The following is a 13182-nucleotide window of genomic DNA, read 5'->3' as shown; positions in this document are numbered from 1 at the left end:
GATTTGGCCAAGTACACCTGCGCTCTCTGTTCAGTGTGCTCTCTGCTTAACAGCGGTCTCTGTTCAGTTCGGCTTCGTGAGTGTGAGAAGGATATGCCCGTGTGCTTCGAGGTTTACCGGATCTTATTTCTGCAGTTTTCTTGAAGATTACTCCGCAACACTCACGACGCAGCGCTGTCTTTCAAGCCACTGACTTGTTATTCCCACTCGCCATCATCACTCACCGCTGTCATGAAATGCTAGCCACAAGTTCTGACTGAGCTAAATTATCATGAAACGCATATACAGCGATGAGTTTCTGTCTCTTTCAAACAAACTTATATTGTTGGCATTTTATAACAGGTGATGATACTCATAAATAAGGGAGTACTACAGTAATTAATTCTTATAGTAGTAAATGTGAGTTTCTTTTTCAAACAATCCCCTGGTCTTGTACATAGCTAACAATCGCCAAAGTAAGCTAGCTACTGATGAAGATGAAAAATGATCAGGCCTACTGTACATCTTACTGTTGAAACTGTTGTTGAAAAAAATGGAACTGTTTCTCTTAATACAATAATAATTGTTATTCTTAACTGAAATAAACTGTTTGAAGCTAAATTATTTTTGAGGCAAACACACTCACACAGTTCTGGGTTGCTAATCTACAGCAGGAAGTGGTCTCCTGCCTGACTGAGAAAGCAGTAGATGTTCACATCCAGTTTGGAACCACATACCTATGTTAGTCAGGGTTCTCAACTCTGACAAACTTATAAAACAAGTCCAGAAACAGTTAAGGCTGAGCTTGACCTCTGTTGCACTGTCAAAAACAGAGCCCAGAATAGACATGCTCTCATTAGGACTGTGTGTGTTTTCTGGTCTACATCTGTGTGTTGTTATCAATCAGTTTATTCTAGTTCAGAATATAAAAGATTTATTGTATTTTAACAGCAACAGTTCCAACCTAGACTTTCTTTCAACAATCATTTCTACAGTAAGATGTACAGTAGGCCTGATCATTTTTTATCTGTACTGTTACTTAGGGTTGCACTATCAAAAAGCAACAGTTCCAATCTAGACAGATATGTAAGTGTTTTTAATAGGGGGAAATAAACATGAGTAGATATTTATATGGATATTTAGTTGTTGTCTATATTGCATTTGTTTTAGGCATAAGGGCAATGAAATGTACCAATTTTATTTATGTTTAGTTGCATATTTTCCTAAACTTGGGTCCCACGAAAACACATTATTTGTAATATGGGTCCCAGGCTGAAAATGTTTAAGAACCCCCGCTGCACACTATATACTATACTGTATACTATGCACTGCACTACACTGTACACTACACTGTACACTATACTATACACTATACACTACACTATACAATAAACTGTGTGGTTCAAGCCCTAAATGCTGATTGGCTGACAGCCGTGGTTTTCCCTGGTATTACAAAACATTTATAGTTACTGCTCTAATTAAGTTGGTAACCAGTTCATAATAGCAATAAGGCACCTTGTGGTATATAGGGCACTATATGGTATAGTGCCCTAGCACTACAATTTGAGAAGACTTTTAGCACGCTTATAGGAATTCATCGAGCACAGCACTTACACAAATTACTGATTGCCTGAGAGAAAGTTATGATCTAAAGATTGGTGGGGCCTTTTTGTTAAACTTCAGTGCAACTTGACATTATCGATCATAGTCTTGCTGGAAAAACGTACGTGTTATGACTTTACACCCCCTGCTATATTGTGTATAAAGTGTTACCTGTCTAACAGAACACAGAGGGTGTTATTTAATGGAAGCCTCTCCAACAAAATCCAGGTAGAATCAGGAATTCTCCAGGGCAGCTGTCTCGGCCCCTTACTTTTTTCAATCTTTACTACCGGCTTTGACACATTGGCTTAGAGTAAAGCCAGTGTGTCTATGTATGCGGATGACTCAACACTATACACGTCAGCTGCTGAGTGACTGAAATGACTGCAACACTTAACAAAGAGCTGCAGTTAGTTTCAGAATGGGTGGCAAGGAATAAGTTCAAAAACTAAAAGCATTGAATTTCGGTCAAATCGTTCACTAAACCTCACCTAAATCTTGTAATGAATAATGTGGAAATTGTGCAAGTTGAGGAGACTAAACTGCTTTGCGTAACCCTTGATTGTAAACTGTCATGGTCAAAACATATTGATACAACAGTAGCTAGGATGGGGAGAAGTTTGTCCATAATAAGGTGCTGCTCTGAATTCTTAACAGTGCTATCAACAAGGTAGGTCCTACAAGCCCTTGTTTTGTCGCACCTGGACTACTGTTCAATCGTGTGGTTCGGTGCCACAAAGGGGGACTTAAGACAATTGCAATTTGCTCAGAACAGCTGGCCCTTGGATGTACACAGAGCGCTAACATTAATAATATGCATGTCAATCTCTTCTGGCTCGAAGTCAATCTCTTCTCCACTTTATCACTACTTGTATTTGTGAGAGGTATTGACGTGTTGAATGCACCGAGCTGTCTGTTTGAACTAATGGCGCACAGCTCGGACATCCATGCATACCACAAAAGACATGCCACCAGAGGACTCTTCACAGTCCCCAAGTCCAGAACAGACTATGGAAGGAGCACAGTACTACATAGAGCCATGACAACATTAGATTTAAGAAACAGATAAAAATACACCTTATGGAACAGCAGGGACTGTGAAGCAACACAAACATAGGCACAGACCCATGCATACAAACACACGATAACATATGTACTATACACACACGTACACATGGATTTTGTGTTGTAGATATGTGATAGTAGAGTAGGGGCCTGAGGGCACAAACTTAATGTGTTGTGAATGTATTGTAATGTTTTTAAAAATGTACAACGGCCTTCATTTCACTGGACCCCAGGAAGAAGCCAGCAGCTAATGGGGATCCATAATAAATACAAATACTACCCACCTGATTCAAATCATCAACTCATCATCAGGCTTTGATGATTTGACTCAAGTGTGTAGTGCTAAGGCAAAACAAGTGTGTAGTGCTAGGGCAAAACAAGTGTGTAGTGCTAGGGCAAAACAAGTGTGTAGTGCTAGGGCAAAACAAGTGTGTAGTGCTAGGGCAAAACAAGTGTGCACCCCTTTGGGTCCCCAGGACCAGGATTGAGAACCACTGCACTATACTATATCCTACACTATACTCAAGCAATAAGGCAAATGGCCAATATACCACGGTTAAGGACTGTTATTATGCACAACGCAACGCAGAGTGCCTGGATACAGCCCTTAGCCGTGGTATATTAGCCATATACCATAAACCCCCGAGGTGCCTTATTGCTATTATAAAAATGTTACCAACTGAATTAGCAGTAAAAATGTTTTGTCATACCCGTGGTATACGGCGTGATATACCACAGCCAATCAGCATTCAGGGCTCGAACCACCCAGTTTATAATTTACTATACATTATACCAGGGTTATTTGACTCTTACCCTACAAAGTACCTGATAATGAATTGCGTACACCTGGTGTCTCAGGTCTAAATCAGTCCCTGATTAGAGGGAACAATGAAAAAATGCAGTGGAACTGGCTATACTATACACTATAATAAATACTATACACTATACTTTACATTAACACCTATGTCCAGATTCAAGCCTTGCACATGTTCGTTTGCCGAGGGAATAAAATATAAAAGGAAAGCAAATTATGTTAATGTTTCTATAAAGACAGTTCCATGTCTTTCTTTTCTGTATTTTATTACCCTCCTGAAAATAACAGCTGCAAATATTGCACAGGTGCAAGCCTTATTTTAGCATGGATTTACTTATATGTTTGTGCAAATGTCATGTTAGTGGCTGAAGCCTGAACTATGTATGGGCCTAAAGGGTTCATCATACTATAGTCCAAAACGTGTACGTGTACACACAGCAGTGTTCTAGAATATTGGACCGTTGGCTTTCATACTTTTCAAATTCTCAACCCAGCTCAAGCAATTTCTCCAACTGTCATCACATTCAAATGAATAGAGGGCTCGTACCGGGAGACGGGTTGGTTGGAAATTGTGGGGAGGTGCACGTTTGGCCCTGTGGCCGAACCAATACGCATCAGCTTCCATGGACTATGATTTCTGCTTAAGAAGCTAGCTTTCTTAGGACTACAGATACAGGCTAGATCTCTTTTGAAAACACTGTCAAAACAATGCACTCCAAATTAACAATGGATGTTTCTGGTACACTACACCCCATTCACAATTGTGTGCACAATGCATGCTCTTTCTGCACAGTTGGTTCTCAAGTGGAAAAGGGCATCACATAAATAACTAAACAAAATAATCAGGACAAAGAGAAAGAACAGGCAACAGAAATATTAGATTAAAGAAACACTACAGAGGTGTGAGATGACATATCTGTCATGCATAACCCTAACACATACACACCCACCTCATACCTCGGTGTGTGTGTGTGTTTATTATATTGACATGGATGAGAACTGTACGTTGTGTGTTTTTTAAATATTTACTCAGCGTATAAATATAAGCAGTGTATTGTGTTTGTGTGTTGTGCTGACACACCCCTGATGGTCTAGTCTTTTGTATCTTTTCCCCTTAGGAAGCCAGCCAGCCTCTGAACTTGACCTCCAAGCCCAAGGGGATGGACATTGGGAACATCCCCAGCCCGCAGGCCTTTGAGCTGGGCACGTTGACACTGCAGGGGGGGTACAGACCCAGAGACAACCATAGAGACAGCCCCTTACGACCTGCACTTAACCTGGGTCTGTCTGCACACACACATTAATGTTACACACACACACACACAACACCTACATACTAGAGGTCGACCGATAACGATTTTTCAACATAGATAACGATTATTGGAGGACCAAAAAAAGTCGATACAAATTAATCGGACAATTTATTTGTAATAATGACAATTACAACAATACTGAATTAACACTTTTATTTGAACTTAATATAATACATCAATAAAATCTATTTAGCCTCAAATAAATAATGAAACCTGTTAAATGGTTTAAATTGGCCATCACTCCACTCCACAAAAGCCGCAGCCCTTGCAGAGCAAGGGGACCAACTACTTCAAGGTCTCAGAGCGAGTGACGTCACCGGTTGAAATGCTGTTAGTGCACAACCTGCTAACTAGCTAGCCATTTCACATTGGTTACACCAGCCTAATCTCGGGTGTTGATAGGCTTGAAGTCATAAACAGCTCAATGCTTGAAGCACAGGGAAGAGCTGCTGGCAAATGCAGGAAAGTGCTGTTTGAATGAATACTTACGAGCCTGCTGCTGCCTATCATCGCTCAGTCAGACTGCTCTATCGAATATCAAATCATAGACTTAATTATAACATAATAACACACCGAAATACGAGCCTTAGGTCATTAATATGGTCAAATCCGGAAACTATCATTTCGTGAAAAAAAGTTTATTCTTTCAGTGAAATATGGAACAGTTCCGTATTTATCTAACAGGTGGCATCCATAAGTCTAAATATTGCTGTTACATTACACAACCTTCAATGTTATGTCATAATTATGTACAATTCTGGCAAATTAATTATCTTCTTTGTTAGGAAGAAATTGTTTTCACACAGTTCACAACAAGCCAGGCGGCCCAAACTGCTGCATATACCCTGACTGCTTGCACGGAACGCAAGAGAATTGACACAATTTCCCTAGTTAAAAGAAATTCATGTTAGCAGGCAATATTAACTAAATCTGCAGGTTTAAAATACTTGTGTATTGATTTTAAAGAAAGGCATTGATGTTTATGGTTAGGTACACTTTGGTGCAACAACAGTGCTTTTTTTCACAAATGCGCTTGTTAAATCATCAACCTTTTGTCGAAGTAGGCTGTGATTCGATGATAAATTAACAGGCACCGCAGCGATTATATGCAACCCAGGACAAGCTAGATAAACTATTAATATCATCAACCATGGGTAGTTAACTAGTGATTGTTAAGATTGATTGATTGTTTTTATGAGATAAGTTTAATGCTAGTTAGCAACTTACCTTGACTTCTTGCTGCACTCGCATAACAGGTAGTCAGCCTGCCACACAGTCTCCTCGTGGAGTGCAATGTAATCGGCCACAATCGGTGTCCAAAAAATGTTGATTACCGATTGTTATGAAAACGTGAATCGGCCATTCCGATTAATCGGTCAACCTCTACTACATACCTCCTTCCACTCATGACATTCTTTACCTTCAGGCATGTCAACACTCTGTGTGTGTGTGTGCGTGTGTGAGAGCTTGTTCCCCCTTTGACTTTAGGACTTATGCTCTATCAGCGAGTCTGTCACCACCCACACTCTCCCTCTGAAACAATAAGTGTACTCTGTTGTCTTGACATTTGCAACACTTTGTCGGTGCCCTGCACATCTGAACATCTGATGACGATTTGTTCCTCACTTTTCTTCCCTCTCTGTCTCTCTCCTCCTTCTCTCTCTCTGCAGGATTTCTGGGAGAGGGGGATGTGGTCACCCAGGCCATCCATGATGCCCAGCAGCTGCTGCGGAGTCATGGGCCGGGCGGAAGAGAGCGGGAGCGAGAGAGAGAGAGCACTGCCAGGATGGTAAGCCATTGTCCAAAGACACACAGACACACACACTCTCAGACCACTGTCCTTGTCAGTCTCTCTTTATGGAGGAGTGTGTAGCCTCCTCTAAACACCCATTACACACACACACAGACTGGCAGGCTAAGGGCTGTGGCTGGGTTCAGTTCCAGGTTTAGGGTTACAGGGAGCCGTGGTCTCAGTGGCTATTATAGACTGGAGAATGTCTCAGCTACACACACACACACACACACACACACACACACACACACACACACACACACACACACTCAGAATGTCTCAGCCATGTCCTCCAGCAGGAACAGCTGCTGTAAACTCACAACAGTGCTCTTAGAACACCATGGTGATGACTCACCTATCCCCTTTGTCCACTGTAACACACCACTTCCCCACTCTCCCCCTTCTCTCTGCCTTCTCTCTTTCCTCCACCCCTCTTCTTCCTCTCCTTTCCAGACACATAGAAAAACAGTTTGGCCAAGTGTGTTTTAAATGTAGACTTTTCATGGACCCCACAATGGCAACAAAATCTCCAAGATGAGTCCATTCTTCAGCAGTAACAATGTCATTGTTGTGGAGCATATGGTGCCATCATATGGGAGAGTTCTTGTCACCCTAATTTCTTGTACCCCTCCTCTCCTTCTCTCCTCCCCATCCCTCTATTATTTCCTTCTTTATTTAATAAAAAAAAAATGTTTTATTGAATATCCGAAACATACAATATACTTGCAGTTTTGATTTTGATTTTTTTATTTTACCTTTATTTAACCAGGCAAGTCAGTTAAGAACAAATTCTTATTTTCAATGACGGCCTAGGAACAGTGGGTTAACTGCCTGTTCAGGGGCACAACGACAGATTTTGTACCTTGTCAGCTCAGGGATTTGAACTTGCAACCTTTCGGTTACCAGTCCAATGCTCTAACCACTAGGCTACAGTGAAGCCGCTCAACAACTCCATCATACCAGTCATCCAACAAACTCCCATTCAGAGCGACACACAGAAGCATCCAGGATCAATGCCCTGCTCAAGGGCACGTTGACATATCTCCCAACAGGCCAATAAACGTGAACCCGAACCCTCCAAGATCCCCCCCACAGTTCCCCAATAGCTGTCCCTCAACCATTCGAGACCCATCCCACAGTCCCCCCCCAAAGAAGAAAAGAATACAATTATTTCCCCACCCCCAAGAACCCCCCCCCAATGCACCAACAACCAAGATAATGAACTAAAGAGAAAAAATAAAGATACAAGAAAGCAGCAAACAACAATGCAAGAAAACAACAACAATATTTTAAACATAGGACATAGGACAAGCACAACTAAAATCAGAACAGCATTGCCAACTGTATATGTTTGTGTGCATGTCTGGCACTATTACATGTGCCGTGTCTTTACTATCATTAAACTGAAGACTTATAGTTTTTATCAAAGATTCTCTGTAATTAGTATTACGCAATTAAACTCATTAATTATGTAACTGTAATTAACTAGGAAGTCGGGGCACCAAGGAAAATATTCAGATTACAAAGTTATAATTTCCCAATATAACCTTTCAGATATTTTATATCTGATCAATTAGTCTTCGAATGAATGAATGATTTACTTTACCTCACGTTAGTCTCATTCCAAACGTCGTAAATTGTTGGTTATCTGCACATTATCTGCACAGGTTCTGTCTTCACAATGAGTCATCCATACATCAATTGTCTTAAATCATTTATTTATAAACTAACTAAACAATCACAGAAGTGCACACAAACAAACAAAGTAAATATGGTTACAAGAAATGATAGGAAAATGTGCCCTAGTGGGCTAAACCGGTATGGCGGTTTGTTAGACAAAAGGGAAGTGGGGGCCGACTAAGAAGTGACTACAGAGTTAATAATTATAACAATTGAAATGCTAATCCTTTACACATGAACGCTCACTCATTCGGGAACAATTGCAATCAATATATATATTTACGCTCAGTGTGTCATCTTGATCGCTGTTGAAAAGTTTGTTTCTTTTGTAGAATTGTCCATCTCTCTGTCGTGGTGACGATTGACAAAAAGTTTGTTTCTTTTGTAGAATTGTCCGCCTCTCTCTCTCTGTCGTGGTTATAGTGGATAGTTCAGAGTTAAATTCATTCATGCAGAATGGATGTTTCGGGTTTCTACACAGCACATATCTTTCAAATATGCTGTGATGTTTAACGTACAATTTCAATCTATCGAATAGAATCCACATATTGCGAGTTGAAGATAAATACTTTTACTAAGAGTATTGGTATATTAGTAATTGACTGACCCAGTCTCTCCAGACCTCCTAACAGTACTATTTCTAGGGTCAATTTTAGATCATTGCTATGCTTTTTCAGCCATTCCTGAACCTGAGACCAGAAACAGGTTACCTGAGGACAATACCAAAATAAATGCTCTGGATTCTGTATCCTCACAACAAAATCTGCAGAGCTTCGATGATTTTATGCCCCATTTTGTTGGTCGCAGGAATTCTATATAATATTTTTAGCTGAAAAGCACGAAGTCTTGAATCTTGTGGTGTTTTATATATCATCTCATACACCCTGTACTGTGGAATCGGTACATCAAAAAATGTCTTCCCAACTATTTTGTAATCTGTATGGCACAGTTGTCAACATCCTGGTCCTCAAATGAAACGGTTATACTTTCCTGTTTATGCTGTTTTTATTCCTCCACCAGTTTTGATCCTTTATATTGGGCAGACAGACCAGTTCCCTACATCGTCCTGCTTCCTCCATTTTTGGGGTACTGCTGTAATCAATTGGTTGTACTCTTGGATTGAGCAAACCTTCCCGTACAATTCTGATAACTCCATGAAGGACATAACTCTACCATTCCAATTTACAATATCATTTAAGAACAAAATACCCTTTTCAAACATCTTTCCCATAAATACAGGTATTCTATCAACCAGCACATTTGAGTAGCCATAATATTTGTTGTAATATTTGTTCTATCTTTTCAGGGGGATGAAATTGAAATTGTAGCCAGCTCTGCAATGCTCATTTGAAAAAGAGAGATACTTTGAAAAAAGTATAAGTTTCAATTATTTGAAAATGAGACATGGCAATATGCACAAAGACAATTTTTACACAATCGATGAGCTTTTATTAGTAATCCACTTGAACCATTTAGGGTTCAAGTAAACCTTTTGAATAAATTAAGCTTTTAGAGAAAGCTTTAGTGCTTTTATATTTAATAATCTCAACCCACCCAACTCATATTCATTATATAGATAGGTACGTTTTATTTTGTCTTGTTTAGCGTCCCAGATAAAGCTAAATATTTTTTGCTCATATGATTTGAAAAACAAGCACCATAAGTGAGTGAGTAAACTGAGATATGACTAAGGAGTTAATCAGGGCAATTTTTCCATAAATAGACAGGTATTTACCTCTCCATGGTTGCAGGACCGTGTCTATTTTTGCATGTTTTCTATTGAAAATCATTGTGGAGAGCTTATTTATATCTTTTTTGATATGAATACCAAGTATGTCTACTTCAGCATCAGCCCATTTTATAGGTAAACTGCAGGGTAATGTGAAAGTTGTATTTTTTTAAAGGTTTGCTTAATGATCTAACAATACGTAATATTGCACACTTTTGTAAGCTTGCGGACTTAATATAAAACTTGAGTCATCGGCATACATGGACACCTTTTTGTTTTTAAGTCTTGGATTTCTAATCCTCTAATGTTGTTATTGGATCTGATTTTAATAGCTAGTATTTCGATGGCCATAACGAATATATATGGTGACACCCTTGTTTAACTCCTTTTGAAAATTCAAAACTCTCTGAGAAGTAGCTGTTATTTCCTAATTTACACCTGGAGTTGCTATAAATTATTTTTTACCCATTTTATAAGAGAATAACTGAAATTGAAAAAAATCTAGGCAATTATAAAATCCAGTTGTACTTTATCAAATGCTTTTCAAAATACACTATAAATACCAGGCCTGGCTTCTTAGATGTTTCATGATATTCTATTCTAGTAGTTGTCATATATTATCTTCAATGTTTTGTCCATGTAAAAAACCTGTCTGATCAGGATGAACAGAACATTGTAAAACCCTTTTAATTCTGAGTGCTATGCATTTCGCTAGTATTTTTGCATCACAACATTGAAGTGTAAGGCGCCTCCAGTTTTTTAGATCGACCGGGTCTTTATATTTGCCATCTGGGTCTTGTTTTAATAATAGAGAAATCAGACCTTCCTGCTGAGTACCTGACAAACTACCATTTCTATAGGAGGAGTTAAAACAATATAACAATAGAGCTTTTGGAATATCAAATAAGGCTTGATATACCTCTGCCGGTATGCCATCAAGCCCTGGGATTTTTCCAGACTGAAAGGATTTAATAACCTCAGTTATTCATCTGTAATCTGGCCTTCGCACAGATCTTTCTGTACATTTTGTTAATTTTCCATTTTTTTTATTATTTGGAAAGAATTTCTTACCATAATCTTGAGTGGGAGAGGATGAGGCGAAAAGAGAACATCTGCCTAAAATAATTGGCTTCCTCTTTTGAAATATAATTCAGAGATCCTCTTTTGAAATGTAATTCAGAGAATCATAGATGACTCTGTCTTCAGTAACGAGTTTCTGCAAATTATTTTCAGGATTTGCATTTTTCTCCATATTCCATCCAGTTTGCTTTATTTTTGTAATAGATTACATTAGATCGTTATTGAATAAGTTCCTCAAGTTCTTGTTTTTCCTCTAACTTATTTTGTATCTCTGTAGTATTGTTTTTATTTACTTGAACTATTAGTTCATGGATTTCCCTTGTTAATCTTGTCTCTTTAGCCAGAAACTGCTTTTTTTATTTTTTTATTGATGAATATTGAGTTGAATGACCTCGGAAGGTACATTTAAAAGTATCCCAAACAATAAGGTGAATTGCTGAACCTATATTATACGGGAAAAATTCAGTTACAAATGATTTTGTACTAGTTAAAAATAAGTTGTCCTCCAGTAAACTTTGATAAAATGTCCAATATCCCCGTCCACGAGGAAAATCTATGAGCTATGTTAATGCCAATTAGATGATGATCCGATCGCATTCTGCCTCCTATTAAAACATTTTAAACCTTTGATGCAAGAGAGAAAGCGATAAGAAGGTAGTCAAGACGACTAGCTTGATTAAGTCTCCTCCAAGTATATCTCACGAGGTCGGTGTTTTTAGTCTCCAAATATCCACTATTTCTAATGTGTCCATAATATTTGTGATTTCCTTAAGGGCACGGTGACGATAGTTTGTAGAGTGATCACCTTTACGGTCCTTTGAGGTACTTAACACTGTGTTATAGTCTCCGACCTGTCTTTAAAGGTCAAGAACAGTCATTCTGATTCCCAGTTAAAATAGCCTTTTGAGAAACTAAAATACCACCCATAATATGCAATTTTGTTGGATTTTTTTTTTCAATGGCTAACTACCAGGAAGTTTGAACAGACCGGTTGAGTGGGTGTCGAGCACATATTCATGAGCTCGCCTTGACTGACAGCTCTTTGAAACACCTATGTCAAGCAACTTGGATGCAGTGTTGTAGTAAAATCATCTCAAGCATATTTGGTGATAGTCAAAGCAACTCAAACAACATTGAACTTGCATCAATGATGTCCATTTTTAATACATAGTTTTGGCATGTCTCTTGTGATACGGTTCACAGCAGCACTGACGGATGTGTTGACATGACAACTGCGCCAGAGTTTTGAACGACCCTTCCCCCTCTTTTGTTCCATGCTGGAAACATATGTTTCCCTTTCATCTGTGTCTGATACGTATCTTTGCCATAGGTGAATAGGGTAAACTTTTAATTATATTTGCTGACACCCTACAGTCAAATTTTGGCACTAATATAGTAGCAATTTAGCTACATTTGAAGTCGGAAGTTTACATTCACTTAGGTTGGAGTCATTAAAACTTTGTGGTTTTTCAACCACTCCACAAATTTCTTGTTAACAAACTATAGTTTTGGCAAGTCGGTTAGGACGTCTACTTTGTGCATGACACAAGTAATATTTCAACAATTGTTTACAGAGATTATTTCACTTATAATTCACTGTATCACAATTCCAGTGGGTCAGAAGTTTACATACACTAAGTTGATTGTGCCTTTAAACAGCTTGGACAATTCCAGAAAATGGTGTCATGGCTTTAGAAGCTTCTGATAGGCTAATTGACATCATTTGAGTCAATTGTAGATGTACCTGTGGATGTATTTCAAGGCCTACCTTCAGACTCAGTGCCTCTTTGCTTGACATCATGGGAAAATCAAAAGAAATCAGCCAAGACCTCAGAAAATAGATTGTAGACCTCCACTGGTCTGGTTCATCCTTGGGAGCAATTTCCAAATGTCTGAAGGTACCACGTTCATCTGAACAAACAATAGTACACAAGTATAAACACCATGGGACCACGCAGCCTTCATACCGCTCAGGAAGAAGATGCGTTCTGTCTCCTAGAGATGAACGTACTTTGGTGCGAGAAGTGCAAATCAATCCCAGAACAACAGCAAAGGACCTTGTGAAGGTGCTGGAAGAAACGGGTACAAAAATATCTATATTCACATTAAAATTAATCCTATATCAACA

The 13182-nt window shown here is 38.9% G+C and overlaps 1 protein-coding gene across 5 annotated transcripts in view; it reads left to right on the top strand.

Annotated features, from left to right (window-relative positions):
- LOC135541998 (transcription factor SOX-13-like) overlaps positions 1–13182 on the top strand; it is a 73392-nt gene that overhangs the window by 48623 nt on the left and 11587 nt on the right. For all 5 annotated transcript variants that reach the window (XM_064968551.1, XM_064968546.1, XM_064968547.1 and 2 more), the window contains 2 exons: positions 4579–4741; positions 6444–6562. In XM_064968551.1, coding sequence (XP_064824623.1) covers positions 4579–4741; positions 6444–6562 — 282 coding nt within the window. The remainder of the gene's footprint in view (positions 1–4578; positions 4742–6443; positions 6563–13182) is intronic.

Source organism: Oncorhynchus masou, chromosome 6 (genome assembly GCF_036934945.1).
Source record: "Oncorhynchus masou masou isolate Uvic2021 chromosome 6, UVic_Omas_1.1, whole genome shotgun sequence".
Lineage (NCBI taxonomy): Eukaryota > Metazoa > Chordata > Actinopteri > Salmoniformes > Salmonidae > Oncorhynchus > Oncorhynchus masou.
Note: the sequence above shows the minus strand (reverse complement) of the source record. Positions and strands in the feature narration are given on the sequence as shown.